Source organism: Ovis aries, chromosome 1 (genome assembly GCF_016772045.2).
Source record: "Ovis aries strain OAR_USU_Benz2616 breed Rambouillet chromosome 1, ARS-UI_Ramb_v3.0, whole genome shotgun sequence".
NCBI classification, from domain to species: domain Eukaryota; kingdom Metazoa; phylum Chordata; class Mammalia; order Artiodactyla; family Bovidae; genus Ovis; species Ovis aries.
In genome coordinates, this window is record NC_056054.1 from 218939978 (window position 1) to 218958440 (window position 18463).

General features: G+C 37.1%; 1 protein-coding gene across 25 annotated transcripts in view; it reads left to right on the top strand.

The window, feature by feature from the left end:
• Window positions 1-18463, top strand: part of MECOM (MDS1 and EVI1 complex locus) — a 630714-nt gene that overhangs the window by 573870 nt on the left and 38381 nt on the right. For 15 of the 25 annotated variants that reach the window (XM_004003181.6, XM_060394071.1, XM_012099716.5 and 12 more), the window contains 4 exons: window positions 5797-5899; window positions 9372-9588; window positions 15332-15479; window positions 16756-16909. In XM_004003181.6, coding sequence (XP_004003230.3) covers window positions 5797-5899; window positions 9372-9588; window positions 15332-15479; window positions 16756-16909 — 622 coding nt within the window. Of the gene's footprint in view, window positions 1-4802; window positions 4946-5796; window positions 5900-9371; window positions 9589-15331; window positions 15480-16752; window positions 16910-18463 lie in introns of all 25 variants that reach the window. The other 10 variants (XM_012099708.5, XM_012099727.4, XM_012099711.5 and 7 more) reach the window with 2 other exon arrangements.

The window sequence follows — 18463 nt, forward strand, 5'->3', positions numbered from 1 at the left end:
CTTGAAGACAAATTCAGAATACTGTGTCTTTGGAGAAACTAAGGGTGGTTTGCTTTAGCAAAGCTTGGCCATGACAGTGTTTCCGTTCTGTTGGACAAATTTCTTTACATTCTATTATTAATCTCTGTCTGCTGAATACACTTTTTGTTATCTCTTTTTAATCAGGATTAAAAAGGGTCCTTCTTTTAGAGGTGAAAAACCTTGACACCACGCCTGTCCTCCAGAATTGGGGTTTCCCACATTGCTATGGATAGATCAGGGGTCCAGAGCACCTTTCCTAAAGCGAGCACTTGGGCACACGTTGTCTCTCTGGGCTTGGTGTTACCTCTGCAGCACCACGACTGACAGATGTGTTTATATCAAATATTGACTTTGTTCAGATGTGCAAACTGTCACTTACCTCCCCTCCCACCCAGCCTCTAAATGTTAAAGTTCCATTCACCTTTTCCTAGTCTCAGACTGGTATGAAACTGTAGGAAATAAAGCATTCAGGCTGAATTGTGGGAGTTGGGAGAGAAGGAATCAACTATCTACTTCAAAGTGAAAAGACAGAAAAGACAGCAATAGTCTGAAACAGTTGTCTCAGTACAGATTTTGCAGGGAGTACATTTCTCTATTATTTCAATTATTACAACTTCCTGAATAGGTTGAAGGTCACTCATAATTCACACTTCTGCCATTTTCAGACATGCCAAATGTAGTCTATTAAGCATAAATAAAACTTCCAGTGCTTGACCAGGAAAAATAAACGGGAATTCATAACAATGAGTCCTTGTTCATCTTTTTAAAAGTAAATGATGTGTTTTCTTTCTTTCTTGTTTTCCCTCCTGTGCACTGAATTTTTCTTGTCTCAGTAGTGCAAGCATAATACTTTAAATCGATCCAAGCATAGCAAACCAGACAGCAGGTCTGGTCTGACAGATTCTAGATTTCTCTATTTTATAAGATTATAAACAAGAACCCACATTATTACCATTTATAAATACAAATGGTAGCCATCATCATTTTGAGGGAGGAATTGGTTGAACACAGGCTCTGACAGTATAAAAGAGAAATAATCTGAAAGTCTTTTATAGCCTATTACCTTTCCTATCAGAATGCTTATAGTGTCCATATTTTCTTTGGTGACTGTCCTTTTAGGCTTAAATTACAAAAGAAAATGAATATTAAATAAAGTGTGATTAATTTCAGTTCTAACTATACATAAAAATTGTTATATACAACATATATTACATGTAATATGTAATTTATAAAATATATAACTTTTATGATATATAATTAGAAAAATCATATGCCATTAAATATTAATTTATATTAATACAAGAAATCGCTGATTTTAAAAAGTTTCCTCAAACATATACTTCATCACATTTGTAAATCACGTATAAAATATATAACATATCCAAGCACATATATTCTTATACATATAACATTGTATGAAAATATAACTTTTGGCTGTCTAAATTTGCTAAATCAAGTCCACATCGCCACTGCCTTTTACCTTTAGCTTAGCCTTAACTGAACAGATATACTTTTGACATTTGGAACCATTACAAGGTTTGATTAAAACAAATTAGGAATAATAGTTATTTTTAGAGTAATTCCTATATACATGTATAATGTTATATTTATGCCTTAAATTGTGAATTTCACCGGTAGTAAAAGTGAATAAATTGGGAGATTTCAAGTTTTATCTTCAAATATATGAATGATTTAGAATTTTTTAAAAACATATAAAGAAATTCCACTAGTGTGTTTTTTTAGCAAGTTTTAAAAATATAAGAATACATAAAGGTCTGTTAAAACATTTACCATAATATTTATTCTTATAAAGTATTCAGAGATCAGATATAATATCCATACTTAGAAGGATAAGCATAAAAAGCTCTCTGGAAACATTAAAAAGAGTCCAGCAAGATATTGGGAAAATTACATTTTTTCTGTGATAAAATGAAAAGACCATCTTAACTTTCAAAAGTTTCTATGGGTTAGGTCATGTTCATAACATGTTGTATTTATGCAATTTGGTGTATTAGCTACCAAAAAGAAAAGTCTAAAGGCGTTAACATAGTTTTAAAATGTTTATCATGACTTTTAAAAAAATAGAATTCTCATATAATCCTTTCTTTAGACTGTAAGGCCCTATTCTTCTATTTTTCACCTTATAATGGGAGGAGTTGTTTTCCTTCTTAAAGAGCATTCTGAGAGAGACCCAGCAAAATAATAAATCAACAACCCTTTTATATCCATTCCAACTTTTTCTAAGTGTTTGAGACTTTTGAGCCCCTCTTTAAATACTTGAGTTGAATTCATCACAGAATCCCAGATCCAAGACGTTTTTATTTTGGTTCCAGATAGCTTTTTCCATAAAACCCCCTCATGGAAGAGACCTGTTAACTCTTTTATGGAATTTAACAGAAGAATTGATTCCCTTCTATTTTTCTCAAACACAAAGCACAGAGAGGCTATGTTAGTAATATCTCTGCTCCTGGTCCCTGACTCAGATGACCTATAGTTCATAGGGCTGCAGTATAGTCAAAGTTTTGAGAATATACTGATTTTAAAGATGTTTTCATTATATTTTTATAAGCATGGTCGAACATACTTAATAGACAAACCTGCGGGAGAAACTGCATAAAGCACTTAGGTTTTTAATTATATTTTTTTATTTGCCTAAAGACCTATTTTATAACATAAAAACATAGATGTAATATTTTATTTTCTGAAAGGCTTGATTCCACCAGCATTACATTCCATTTTCCCCCCACATAATTGTTTTGAGGCAAGAAATTGTCATTATGTTTTCATTTAAACTACTCCTCTCACTTCCCAAATGCCTGTTGGTATATTATTATTGCTAGGACGTAAACCAACTTTATATGTGGACATCTCTGAATTCAAGTATTCAAATTATACTTTGGGGCCACTGTAATTATAAGAGGAAAGACATAATTTTACTTAAGTCTCTTTGAGATCTAAAGACATGAGATATGATGAAATGGCAAGTGGTAGCAACACCTTGAAAACAAGTGCTGGATTTCTAAGGGTGGTAGATGGGATTTCAAGCACATTCTTATATGATATGAGGAAGCATGCCCAGAATCTGCCCTCATTAGGGCAGGCTCTTGCCAGATCTTTTCAAACCTCAGTTTCATGAGCACCATAAAAATTCACTTAAAATCGAAAAGAACACCCTGAAGTTAAAACCCACGCTGCCTAGCCTTGCCTTTCGTGGCCTGGAATGTCACCTTTTACCTCCAGTAAATAAAGCCAAAATCAACACTCTTCCGTGTCTTTTATTTTTTATGCACTCAATATTCTTCGCATGACAATCTGGACACTTAAAGGGAAATTACAGTAGTGATCTATGTCCCGGCAAAGAGAATTGTCTTTCTAATATATAGTTACAACATATCCATCACTTTCTTTTGTTTCTTGGACTGTTCACATTGGATTGAATAAATCTAAAATGGAATTAAAAGAGACATGATAAATAGTGGACGCCAAAGAAATAATGATATCATAATACTTTCTTCCAGTGATCTGGCGTGTGTGTCTCTCTGCAGCGTTCCCCAGCACAGACAATTGTACCATTTTACGGTCTTGCGGGATATTGTCTCTTTAACCTCACTGTTTCCGAGAAGCCACCGAAAAGTTCTAATATGTCACAATTCAAATGTCAACATGTTGTTGGAAAGGAAGCTAATAAGTTAAACCTTTGAGAGATGCCAAAAGAAGAGGTGATTCAAACTGTTGAGAGAAGTCCATTGTTTTCTAAGGGGAACTAGGACTCTAGAATGAAACAAGGTACTAACAAGCATTTAACTGGAAGGTTTAGGGAGGAAAAAAACAAATGAACACTTTTTTTTTCTTTAACCTGGTAACTTTTTTGAGCAGTCTATTCCTCTCAGTGTACTTCCAAAGAAAGGAAAATATGAATGTTACGGTTAATAAGATACAAACTATAAAGTCTCTGGTTTTTATAGAATCAGCACATAACAAGGAGTTATTTTCCTAAGATAGTCTGGATTCTATCTATGGATAGAGATAAAGAATCTTAAGTCATATCATATTAGAGAAACATTTTAGGTCATATTATGTTAGAGGAACATTTTATGTTTGGCATTATTTTCTGTAAACCAGCTTCATGTGGTTAAATTACTGTTGCGTGACAAAAAGTGATTCTATTTTGACAGGAAAGAAACTAAGCAGAAAATACTCCTCATTGAGTTATTTTTTGAATTTAACACAGTTTTGTACTCTGGTCTTTTTAAAGAAAAATAAACAATTGGAGTTTAGAGCCACCTACTGGAATGAAGAGGCACGTACTTTTGTTTAATGTCCTCTGCTTTTCAAAAGATAAACAAATAAATATAATTAAAGTTTTGCACATTTCTCTTGATCTCATAAGACATTAAATTACTCAACTTTTCTCAGTTTGAACTATTAAGTGATCCTGCAAGAAACCACAGTTAGAGCAAAGTTTTCTCAAAATAGATCCTTCCCTTTTCTTAGCAGGGTATGCCAATTTGTGTTATAGGATTTTTCACCCTATTGCATTGAGACTGAGCAGAATTGAATCCCTGGTTTTGTTGTTGTGATTGTTACTTTTGCTGGAATTTGTATGTGTGTATGTGTCTGTATGTGACTGTAATTATTCTCATTTAAGAATTTTTGTTTAATACATAATCTTAGAATTAAAAATTAAAAACCTTTTGTGTTACAATGAAAAAGCACCTTAAACATTTTCATGATTAAGTTGTTTTTATATTGAGATATAATTGATATATCCATTATATTAGTTTCAGGTATGCAACATAATGATTTGATGTTTATATATGTTGCAAATCAGAACTAAATGCCTTTTACATGAAGAGACCCTGAAGCCTGGACAAGTAAATTGGGCAATGACTTACCTAAGGTCACTGAGCTGGTCAGGGAAAAGGTAGGCAGCTCTTGGAAATTATAGGTCAGGATATTTTCCATAATTGCCACACTACTTTTAGTCAGTCATTAATGGATGTATTCAACCCTTCCTCTCATCAACATTTTGTGTGAAAGTAAGAGGCATAAGCACCACCCCCAAACCCTGGTAAAAGAATCGATTGAAAGCATAATGCTTGCTTTCAAAGAGTGGGATCAGGAGCTGGGTCATGAAGGCAGGTCCTGGATCTGTGAGTATCACTTTTGATTGATAAAAGAGGGATGCAGTGTTTAAAAAAAGAAACACTCTCTTTTAAAACTATGTTTTGTTTTTTTTTCCAGATCTTTTCATGATTCTTTATGTTGGGTCCCTCCAGACTGTGCCTTAAAAGCACCTTATTGAGAACGTGCTACTCTTGAGAACATGTTCAAGAAGGGGCAGTAACTCTGCCCCTGCCAGCCTGTGCCCAGCCACAGCTGGATAATGCAGGGCACAGGCAACAGTCAGTTGTGCATGGTTCACCAGAGTAAGGGATTCAGAGAAGGGATCATCTTTTCTCTGGTGATCTCTTCATGTCTCTTAAACAATTCACAAGGTGAATGTGACACCGCAAGCCTCACATTTAGAAAATTTGACTTGTGAAGTGGGAGTTGGAAAAAGATTCGTAAATTGGCATGAGAGTCCCAGCTTTCCGTTTGTCAGCAGAGGGCTAATTTTCACTGTATAAAATAGGAAGTCATAGTTCTTTTGATGAAAATTAAAAAGAATATTTTGTTAAAATATGGGAAAATGAACGGTTACCTTAGTGTATATCTTGCCCTTTCTTAACATTCACTTCTCTTTCTCTTTCCCACGTTCGTTGTCTTTTGAAGATATTTTATAGAGTAGTCGCAGACATTGCCCCAGGAGAGGAGCTCCTGCTGTTCATGAAGAGTGAAGACTATTCCCATGAAACTATGGCACCAGACATCCACGGTTAGTATCACACATGCCGCCATCTGCACCACCCTCATTTGGAGATTGTGATGGAGCCTGTCAAATAATCCATCACACTTGGTGTTTGTGTTTCCCTGGCTAGTCATTGTCAGCTTTAACAAATTCTGTCCCCTAGAGTGGCTATTTTCTTAGTGTGACACCTGGCTAATATTACAGTGAAGCTAAAGTAAGCAGAGGTCTTTTCTGAAATGGAGGTCAAAGGAATTTTGAATATCTGGACTGAGACATCACATAAGTAAGCCTTCTGTCAATGCCTTAGACTGGTGAGAGTACTTTCATGCTGCAAAAGACATTTCAGGGAGCTTGGTTTGGGGCTTTTGAAAATCTAGCAGTTGTTCCTCCCACTTAATATTCTATTACTGGAAAAAAATCTTTCTGCTTAAATCCTAGCCAGCATGATCACATGGGAGGCAGCTGTAGGGTGGGGGAAAAGTACAGATGAGGAAATTTTACAGTCAGAGGAATTTGTATTTGTCAGGGACCCATTCTAAATCAAAGAAGGAGGCATAAAAAGGAATTTTGATGATGAGCGATGCATATTCAGATGAGAGTAAAAGGAAATTTTATTTGTATTGATTTGTATTATTGGGATGAACATTTAATTTTTTTTTTCCTGTTTCTCTCTCCTAATACAATGGGACTTCATTCAGCATAGTCTAGTGGTGTCTTTGGAGAGTTTCATAGTTGGAAGTATCAGTAGGAAGGGGTACCCATCCCAGCTTACCTGAGAGGTCGGTTTGGGGCTGGTTTGGTCGGTTTCCCATCTGTCTGGCATTGCCAACAGGAGAACCTTAGCTTCAGCTTCTGCATCTCCTGTGAAAGAAGCTACCACTATTGGCTGACTCATTACTTGAACATTTTTTACTTTGGCCAAGCTGCATTCTGCCTCTTTGTAAATTTATACCAGTTGCATTTCGGGGAGCCTTTTGGAAATTATTTTCCTCTTAAAAAACTGTAACAAGTAAGTGGTGTCAGAAACCCAGACTTGTCAACTAGCCTGGTAGAGTTTGAGCCTGAATGGGGAACCTGACCCAGTGGAAAAGGGCTCTTTGACAGCAAGGACTGCTTAGATGATAAAAATGAATATAATTTGGGCTTTTTCTGGTATGAGGAAACTTTAATCAGTGAATGTTTGCTCTCAAAAGATTTTCAAATAATTATTTTTTGAAATATAAATACTTAGTGTACTATTCTGAAAAGTATTAACAGAGGTGACTGTTTTTCTTTTAGGGCTACATTACATGAATTACCTGTGTTTACAATACTCTTGAACGCATCCATTGCTTTTTATTTTCAATGTGTCATATCCATATCCATACGTATACCAGATACATTATATAATGTCTATAATGTTTAAATGGTGATTTGTATTTTATACTCCTAGGAGTTAATGTTTCTTAGGACAGAAAATAAAATACATGCTTTGTACACATACTGAATGCTAGATATTATAGGCTCTTCATTGTCCTTTGTAGTCTTTTAGACATAGAGCGAACTTTAAGAACAGTCTTATTTCCATTATACAGACAGGGAAACAAGGCCACATAAGACTACATAAATTGGCTAGAAAGTGGTAGAGTCAGCATTGAAACCAAGGTCTTGCCATCTCTAAATCCTATGTCTTTTCATGTATTATGTGGCCTGGAGGTTGTTTGTGTTCAGACTGCTGGCTGAGGTCCTAAAGTTAGATCTTAAACATGTGAATAGTGTCACAAACTATAAGAAATATTTCCATTACCTAGTTGATGTTATTGAGAAACCCGTCTTACAGCTGAGGTGATTTATTTTCGAACACCTCCCTCTTCTTTAACCAAGTCCAAAACTGACAAACCCCACTGAATCTGCACACTAATTTCTTTACCTTTCTGGTCCCCGTGTTATTGGTTTAGTTTAATCTAAACCAGTATTGTGGTGGATTATAGCAATGATGACCCATGTGATCTCTCTGCTTGGCTTTTCAGGCTGCAGTGGGGTGTTCCATCTTTCAGTGGCTTTCTATACTTTCTTGCTGCTGCTGCTGGTGCTAAGTTGCTTCAGTTGTCTTAGCATGAACCTAAAAAGCCCCTAGGAACCTGCTACCCTCGCGAACTTCATTTCCCACTCCTCCCCTACATGCATCCTATAAACCTGTCACACTTTACTACAGCTTTGCCTTTCTATGAGCTTGCATTTTTTTGCTCTTTCTTGCCTTAATTGGTCCATGCTATTCCCTCCCTCAACCTGCTCCACTCAGCTGAGTTTTCCTCATTACAAAGTCTTTTCTAAACCTCTGTCCCCCAGGATGGATGGATTTGGCACATTCCTCTGGGCTCCCTTAGTTCCTGTGCATGGATCTGTCATAAAATGTATCATACTATTTGTTCTCATGTGTATCCCTTGGCTTGCTTATGTATCCCTTCCCTAACAAAATGGCTCACATCTGGCAGGTGACTAAAATATTCCCTCAAAGACATTCAGTCAGTGAGTAACTGGCTATAGGTCCTGGCCGTAGGTCTGCAACACGGATTGTGTATCCTGTCGTTCGTTGTCCTCTGTGTCTTTCAGCATTGTGAGCTGTTTGCAGGACTTCTGTGATTATACCAGTGTGATCAGTGCATAGCATTTATAGCCTCCTGAGTGGGCTAAAAGCTATGCCAGTGGAAAGAACAGAAACAAGGCTGTCACTACCTGACACTCTATCACCTTGTTATCTCTAGTCTCCCACTATTACCATGTATTTATCTTACTGATTTAAAGTGTAAATTCATGATATGTTGGCTCTTTAGCAAAGCCATGCCAGTTAGCACTGACCCTGGGGGAACATAAATGAGCCTAGAAAAGTGCTAAAATCATGCCATGTCCCATTATAAGAAATGATGAACGTTAAAGCATTTCCAAGTTTATTGATGTTAGCCAGGCTTAAGTAAGGCTCAGACAGGGACTCTCCTACGTCCCCTCCAGGTAACATGGCACTGTGAGAAGGGTATGGGACAGAAACAGTTCAAAGTTTGACATAACTACTCAGCTCTATAATTCTTGATTTGTTACTGAACTTGCTGAGCTTCAGTACTCTCATCGGAAAGTTGGGAAACAAATCTGATATGTAATTCCTCAAGGTCAAGTTTTAGGAAAATCAATAATCCGTGAACAGGTTTGAGGTCATAATGATGCTCGGTAAACGGTCATTATGACTTTATATGTCCTGAGAATATTAAAACCTGGAAGGGTTTCATCATAAAGTTTTATCTGATAAGAAGACTATCTGGGCTCCCCAGTGATCACTTCTGTTACAGTTCTAGGCTCTGTGCTGGCTCCTCTACATTTATTCTTTCTAATCCATGTTAAAATGGGAGTGGTGCAAAGGACAACCCAATAGTTTCTATTATGTCTTTCACAATTCGATAAGAACTCCTGGTTTGTGGCAGTGCTTCCTGATCACCTAGTTCTGATAACACCTGAATTATTTCCACAGAAGAACGGCAGTACCGCTGTGAGGACTGTGACCAGCTCTTTGAGTCCAAGGCCGAGCTAGCAGATCACCAGAAGTTCCCATGCAGCACTCCCCATTCGGCTTTCTCAATGGTAGAAGAGGACTTCCAGCAAAAGCTTGAGAGTGAAAATGATCTCCGAGAGATACACGCGATTCAGGAGTGTAAGGAATGTGACCAAGTGTTTCCCGACTTGCAAAGGTTAGACATGGCATGCTCCACTACCAGAACGTGTTTGTTTACTCTGAAGTACAATGTTGCTTATGCTCAATTTTCAGAATTGGTGCAGATGGGAAATTTGAAACAACAATGAACTGGAAAAATGTATTAGTCACAGGTTTGGAAGTCATTTTCCCCTGTAAAAATTCTCACCTGTAAAATGTTTGCAGTGAAGTTGGAATTAGTTATTTTGATGCCAGAGAGAAAATAATATGTTTACTATTATTATTTACGGACTGTAATTGGCAGCTGAAAGTTTAACATTAGAGTAAAACGTAACTTATTGGATGAGTCAAGAGTAGAGGAGGCAACAGTGATGCTGATTAATCTAATTATAGATACTGAACAGTAAAGCTACTTTCTAGAAACATTTAGATGATAAAAAAGAAACTTCTGATACTTAAGAAAAGCTAGATGGTCTTTTGATAGATCACTGTAACCTGTGGATTTGATTTCTACTATTTATCTAAATTGCACATATAAAAGAATAACAGAAACATGCCCAGTGAAGAAAATGTTGAATTGTCTTAAAGGGAAGAAAAAAATAAACAAGATCTAAATGAAATAATTCTTTGATACATATTTTTAACAAAACAGAAATCACATTTCAATGACATATTAACTTTTTATAGCCCTTTGAATTTAATTCAGGAACAATTGTTTGGTTTTTTTTTTTTCTATTAAAGAAAATAACAACCCTTGTTGTTGTTTAGTCACTAAGTCATGCCCAATTCTTTATGACCCCATCACAGCACATCTCCTAAATATATTGTGTCCAAATTAAAAGCCAAAATGAAATCACTAAATACCAACAGGTGAGAAAAGTATTTATACTGTAAAGCCATATCTCTGATGTCAAAGGGTAAGTATATTTCCTTCTATTTTGTTATCAAAAGTATTGGACAGCATTATAAAACAAAAACTGACAGCCTCAACACTAAAATATTGTGTGTAGCAATACTTCTTAGGTGGAGAAACCTTCTTTCTCTGGGTGTAAGATTAAGCCTAAGTCAATCCTACTTTATGCCAAAACCAACTGTCAATTTAGTTCTTTCATTCAAACATTCAGTAGCAAACAATAAAGAAACCTAATTATCTGGCGTTGGGTGAACTCTCAAAACTCACTTCTTGGTAGCTCAGCCAGATGGATATATCATGTCGCTATGCAACCTGATACTGATCATCCAAGTGATAATTTGGGTTATATAATTTAGCTGGTGCAGAACCTACATGCCCTGAATATTTTCCACTTTACTGAATCTGATATTGTTGCTTTATATGTTAAGCAAATGAGAATTCCTTTCTTGACATGGTATATTATTCTGTTCTGTATCTTTTGTGTAAGATATTGAGAAAGGAATGTATGCTAAGTTGCTTTAGTCGTATCCAACCCTTTGCAATGCTATGGACTATAGCCCATCAGGCTCCTATGTCCCTGGCAAGAATACTGGCAAGATTCTCAAGGCAAGAATACTGGATTGGGTTGCCATGCCCTCCTCCAGGGGAATCTTCCTAGCCTGGGGTTCAAACCAAGTCTTATGTCTCCTGCATTAGTAGGGGGTTTGTTTACCACTATTGTCATCTGGGCAGCCCACCCTCCAAAAAAGAGGGGCAAGAAACAAAGGTTGATATGCATGCAAAAGATGGAAAGAACTCAGAAGGCTAAGCCAAGCTCTATAAATTGGGGTAAAATTCTTTGAAAAGTGAAGCTTCATTAATGACTGACTGTATACTTTTATGGTTATGAAAGGAGTGAAAAGAAGCTTTTGTAAGAACCACTTGCCTTTTTCTTTTCTATCACTGATTAGCTGATAGTTGATAATGATCAGGGAGCAATATGGGTTTTATGCGGGATTAGAAGAAACAAGGAAAAGAAAATTTGCCTTACTTTGCTATCATTTCCCTCTTTTGTGTTGTGTACTATCTCTACTTCTTTTTTGTTTTTACATTTTTATTGTATTTTACTTTTATTTTTAATGTTTTTTATTGTGGTAAAGGGGCTTCCCAGGTGGCTCAGTGGTAAAGAATCTACTTGCCAATGCCGGAGATGCAGGAGACGTGGATTTGATCCCTGGGTCCGGAAGATCCTCTGGAGAAGGAAATGGCAACCCACTCCATTATTATTGCCTGAAAAATCTCATAGACAAAGGAGCCTGGCAGGCTACAGCCCAGAGGGTTGCCAAGAGTCAGAATCAACTGAGCAACCAATTTACATTGTGGTAAAAGTCACATAATATAAAACATGCTCTTTTAACCATAGTTAACTGTATAGTTAAGTGGCACTAAGTACACTTCTACGGTTGTGCAACTCTCACCATCATCCCATCTCCTGAATTTTTCACCTTCTTAAACTGAAACTCTGTCCCCATTAAATACTAATTTCCCATCCTTCCCTCCAACCCACCCACCACCTGGTCCCTGGCCCCTACCAATGTACGTTTTGACTCTATGAATTTGACTATTCTTGGTATCTCGCATAATTGATATCAAACAGTATTTGTCCACCCCTAATGTATATTGCAGAGAAGGCAATGGCAACCCACTCCTGTACTCTTGCCTGGAGACTCTCATGGACGGAGGGGCCTGGAGGGCTACAGTTCATGGGGTTGCGAAGAGTCGGACACGACTGAGCGACTTCACTTTCACTTTTCACTTTCATGCATTGAAGAAGGAAATGGCAACCCACTCCAGTGTTCTTGCCTGGAGAATCCCAGGGATGGGGGAGTCTGGTAGGCTGCCATCTATGGGATCACACAGAGCAATGTATACTGGAATATACTTTTAAGGTTAACTTAATATATGTCCTTCAGAGTGTAGGAGACAGGAAAAATCTCAATGTACAGGGCATTCTTTTACCACTAGGTTTCAGAGTTTATGATTTAAGAACATTGGAATACAATATATGTCATGAAATGACAGGCCCTATTAGTTTGCTTAAGACGATAGTAAGAACAGCAATCACACAACGATTTTGGAAGATGTCCCTGACTCTATTCAATGTTAACTGCCATTGTTAATATCTTTCTGTTAACTCTCTGATTAACATTTCAGCTTGTGTAACAAACAGAGGATTACATATTGTAGATAAAGATAGGGCCATTCTTGTGACTCCACACACCTGTACTCTCCTGGTACATTTTGTTCACAGAGATATAGCTGTTGGTGCTCAGATAGAATAGCATTACCAAGTTGACTGACTCATAGGGCAGGAAACATAAGTTCATGTGCCAATATGAATAGAATTGGAAGGAGGAAACTGAGAAAGAGAATAATATGGAAATGTGTTTCTAATTTGTCAAGATACGAGAAAGGGCATTTCATTTTTCTTTCACATACATTGCCATGCACACAATGTATACAGCCACTGGGTAAATATTCTAGGCATACAGAAGTGGTGATTCTCAAACCTAGAGTGTTCATCTCACAGAAAAATAAAACATGGGGAAGAAACAGTGCTTGCATCATGATACATTTTTTTAATACCTTTTTATTATGAAAGTTTTCAAATACCCACAAAACTGGAGAGGATGGTAGTATACTCAGGTTCAATAATTGTCACACAAAACCAGTCTTATCTCAGCTATACTCATTTTGGTTTATTGAAACAAATCCTGGACATTATGTCATTTTCTTTATAAATAGCTCAGTGTGTGTCTGTGGAAAATATGTAACACATAAGTTCACTTTAAAAATAATGGTTCCTTATTTCTATCAAATATTCAGTGATCAAATTCCCCCAGTTATTTTATTATTTTTAGAGTTTGTTTTGCTTACATTAAGATCAAAATAAGGTCCATCATTGCAATTGGTTTGTGCCTCTCTTATTTCTTAATTTAAAGGTTTCCCCAGTCAAAGTCAGTAAGTCCCTCTTTCTCATTATAGTTTATATATAGAAGAAATTGAGTGTTTTTTCCTGTAGCATTTCCTCCTGGCTGTATTCTACTAGTTATATCCCCTTGGTATTTTTTGGTCATCTTTATCCATCCCCTCTATTTCCTGTATACTCATAGTTACATCCCAAGCTATGATCAGATTTAGGCTCAGTGTTTTAGGAAGAATACCTCATTGGTACTATCATTTATTTCCGTTAGGAGGCATATAATGGATTGCCTAGATTAATTAATTCTTTAGGTGCTGCAAAATGAATGTGTTCTAATTCCCCTGTTGTTTCAGTATTTACTGTCTGGATTAACTCTATGCAGAGAAGCTCCCCCTCCTTGATTAGTTGCTCCCCCTGAAGTATAGTTCAGATAGGAAAGCTGAGATATATGCATGAGTTTTCCCCTTTACTTACTAGTTTTCAGAGCAATGATTTGGCTTCTCAGCATCTTCCCAGGGTAACTGGTGAAGTTTCATTTTTGTGTTTTTAAGTATTATTATCATTAAAAGATGAGATCATTATTCTTAGTGATGCTTAAATTTCCCCATCTTTAGGCAACAGGTGTCTCTTTAGATTGGCAACCTAGTTTTTTGTTTTTTTTTTTTTTTTGCCATGATCTATAACTTTCTTGCTTTTTTCCTTGACAAGATGTTGAAGCCCATCTTGCGTATTTCATGCATCAAGTTTGAAAAGGGACATTTCTCTAAGGAGTTCTGATTACCTTATTTGGGAGTAATATCCCAAATGTGTTATATGTGTGTATTTAATTAACAAAAATGTTGCCAGTATCTTCTGAATATCACAGTAACCCATTATCTATAATATTTAATTTTCATTATATTCATGCAGATTTTGTATTCAAATTTTAGTGAGACAGGGGAACATTTGAGAAGGTAAAATATTTTAAGTTTTAAAACAGAGACGCTATACTTGTGAGAAAATTCTAACCCTGGTTTTCTTTGGAGAGACTTTACAAGTGCATCAGCTTACAGTATGATATACTTTTCTTTCTTCCCTATTTCATAGGCTGTATATATATATATATGACCTTAGGTTATAAGATATGTGCATATATATTCTCTCTAGGTAATATTTCCATCAGTGTCTATATCTGCTTTTATATTGTTGTTCAGTCGCCCAGTTGTGTTCCACTCTTTGTCACCCCATGAACTGCAGCACGCCAGTCCTCCCTGTCCTTCACCATCTCCCGCAGTTTGCCCAAGTTCATGTCCATTTCATCAAAGATGCCATCCAACCTTATCTATGCACTTGTATATTTATTCATCGGTCTGTAAGCGACCATCTATTATATTGGTTGTATTAAGAAGTGGCTTGTTGAATAGTTCACTTACAGTCTACTTTCCCATTAGTAATATAGGTAGGAATAAAAGTGCCTTTGTCAATGTAAGAGTTGTATACATTAGATAGGATAATTTCCTGCATATTCTTAAGCAATCTCTTAACGTTTTCGGTTTGAATGTTTGTGTTTGAATTAAGTGGGTAACAGCAGTACGTGTTGCAGTTAGAATTGTGTAATGAATCCAGAACTGGACAAACAGCTAGTTGTTTATCATGCCCCTAAATTGGCACCTAATCCCTGCTAGCTGAATCAGATTTATTTTTTTAACAACAGGGGCACTTCTCTGAATTGCTGAGAGGCACAGTCCAAGGAATATAAGATGTACTTTTGTCTGTTGCAAGCCTGTTTCCTCTGTTTCTTCCCTGCCTCGACTCTTTTCCCTCTTCTTTCTTTAATTGCCAGTTGGATTAGTAAGAAAATGACTTTCTATTTATTAATGTGTTCTTAGTCACCATGTCCTGTTAAATCAATTGTTCTCTTAACAGCTTGGAGAAACACATGTTGTCACATACTGAAGAGAGGGAATACAAGTGCGATCAGTGTCCCAAGGCGTTTAACTGGAAGTCCAATTTAATTCGCCACCAGATGTCACATGACAGTGGAAAGCACTATGAATGTGAGAACTGCGCCAAGGTACAGTGAACTTGCAGACTGCTTGGCCTCTCTCTGTCGTCCTGCTCTCTCCTAATCCATCATTTGCTGCGATATGTAAAAGCAAGCCGTGAGAAGGGAAGCTATAAATATCTTGAGAAAAGAGACTGAGTGTTGTATGCTACAAGGCATTAGTACAGTGTACAAAAACACTTAGTGGGTACCCTTTTATTTTTGTAAGGGAGGAAGTAAGGCTTAATGGTGAGTTCCAGAACTAGGTGTCAGACATCCTTGGTAAATTCTTGGTTCCGCTACTGGCTTTCCAGAGTGGGGTTGTTTTATAGCTTTACGGAGAATGAAAATTTTATCCAATGCACATTACTGATTTCTTCTAATAGCAATTTGTGAGGAAGTTACATACAGTTTCTGAATGCCTAGTCAGAAAGAATGGGAGACTCTTATACTTGCAGATTTTTCCACCCAAGTCCCCACTATAAGTTATGACTTGGTTCTAATTAAAAGTGGAGTTCCTTAGTGACCTGGGCTGAACAATATAAGAGCGAATTGAAAGCACTTCCCCTTGACCATTACTCTTAACTATGGGAACAGCAATTCACATCGTTAAATTTTCACGTTCCTCAATTAACTAAAAGATGTCCTAGTGTCATGGAAATTGATTTCTTTCTTCAAAAATTTTTCATGATATTTGAATATCTTTTCTTATGTGGAAATTGTGACATTTGACATTATCTTTAGACGTATTTTGCTTCCAGATGTGTGGGTAGCTTTTTGTTTTCCCTTTTTTTGTTTGTTTGTTTGTTTTTTAGTACAATGTCCAAAAGAACCATTTTAGTTTAATGGTTACTTAATAAAACACAGTGTTAGAATTTAACTCCTAAGGGAACTCCTCAAGTAGATTTGGGATACTTTAGGCAAAATCCATCCAATTTTGTACATCTTTGTTTAAAGGATGGAAATAGTATACCATTTTAAATAATATCATGGTTTGTATTTTACTATTCAATTCCATTCACTCTAAATAGGATTAAGAAGACCTTGAATATGCTTTAATAATGTCATTAATTATTTTGTTCAACTGATACTAATGGATACTTGTGCTAAGTCTACAGAGCTGAATAATTTACAGTCCTGACCCTCGAGAGGCTCACACTTTGGAAATATGACCTTCTTTTGGTCTTTGGGGAAAACCAACAAAAACTAAACAGATACACACAATCCCTTCTTGAGTCATTCCTGGTCTTCTTTCTTGTGTCCTAGGATTAAGTTTCTTGATTAATCAGTACTCATTTCCTAGCAGGTTTTCACGGACCCTAGCAACCTTCAGCGGCACATCCGCTCTCAGCATGTTGGTGCCCGGGCCCACGCGTGCCCCGAGTGTGGCAAAACGTTTGCCACTTCGTCGGGCCTCAAACAACACAAGCACATCCACAGCAGTGTGAAGCCCTTTATCTGTAAGTTTTCAACACTCCAGCCCCCTTTCCTGCATCTGTCTCTCATCCGAAAAGCTCTGTGACCAGGAGAGTGAGCCCTGCGTGGCCCTGAATGAGCGGGCCTCTGCATTAGCAATTTACGGTCTCATCCAGTCAGGCTATTTTCTATGATGAGAAAATCTTTTATAACCAGATCTATGGTATTTTGCCTATGATCCCTGGGTTGTTTCCTTTTAGATGGGAATCAGTAACAGGTAGAGAAAAGACACATTGTTAAATAATGTGAAGGAAGCCCCCCAGGTTGTGAGATTTGTCCTATTGGAAATGTGTGTGGTTTGTAAAACAGCAAATCACAGATACACTAGACAAAATGAAGTGAGAAAAACCTGTTCTGGGTCAGAAAGAGCTAGAAGAACCTCACTTGGCAAGTAGGTTTAGGGCTGTGTGTGTGGGGCGGGGGGTAGGGGGAATAAAGGACCCTTTAATCTACCCTTTGTTGTTGATCATAGGATGCAGATCAGTAGTTCTCAGTTACTTGAAAAGCAGAACACTTTTACTTTGATGCTAGACATGCTGCGTCTCTAACCCCATGCACTCAAGCAAATTTACAGACAGTGTATTTTCAGGGGCCATTCAATCTGACCACCTACCTAGAATATCCCTATAACCAAGGGCTTCGGGACAGGTCCACCTCAGCCCTCTTTTGCTTCTTCTCTTGTCCACCCGCCCCTGTTCTCTGTATTGTGCTGAAATGTTTCATATGGAAAATCAGTTGTTCTCAGTCCATCTGGGCAACAACTCTGGGCTTCTCCATGGCTCAGCGGGGCATAGAAACACAGTGACTCACTGAGCTGTTACAAACTTCAACACAGATTTTGGATCCAGATAAGCACAGAACTGGATGAAGCATACTCAGGAGTTGGCAAATCCTCTGACTTGGGAATCCTTGCAAAACAGTTTTTCTGACAGCTACTTGATGGTTTGTAGTAGGTATATGAGACACTACTACAGGACCTGATGGAAAAAAACCCTAGTTTTCAGTGCCAACATGGAGATGCCAGAGACTAACATGCCTCCTTTTTACCTTTGCACAGCTCTCTTTTGTGTTTCCAAGCCCCATGAGAGCTTTCCTTTCCCTTTCCAGCTTATGCTAGCATCCCGTTTTGCTCATATGTTCTTCTGTTCCCTGGGTGGATTGAAAAGGACTAGCAGAGAAACAAAAGGGTGCTCTATTCTCTCTTGAGGAAGCTCTGTTGAAAGTCATGGGAAATAAAATATACAATGGAAATTTTAGACTTCTTGTCTCAAAAAGACATTCCTGACTCTAGGTCGTAATGCCCTAAAAATGTACTTACAAGTACTGCAGGCATACATAATTCATTTATTTCTGACTTTTCAGAAATACATTTTGATACATTTATGTTTTGGTGGGAAATAGAGAGGAATTGATCACATGAATTATCATCACCTATTTAATGCTTTCACTACTATTTAAAAGTCAAAAAATAGAAATTCCTATCATCTAAGATCCTGGGATATGGAATTTTAATTGTGTTGAAGTCAAGTGTTTCACTT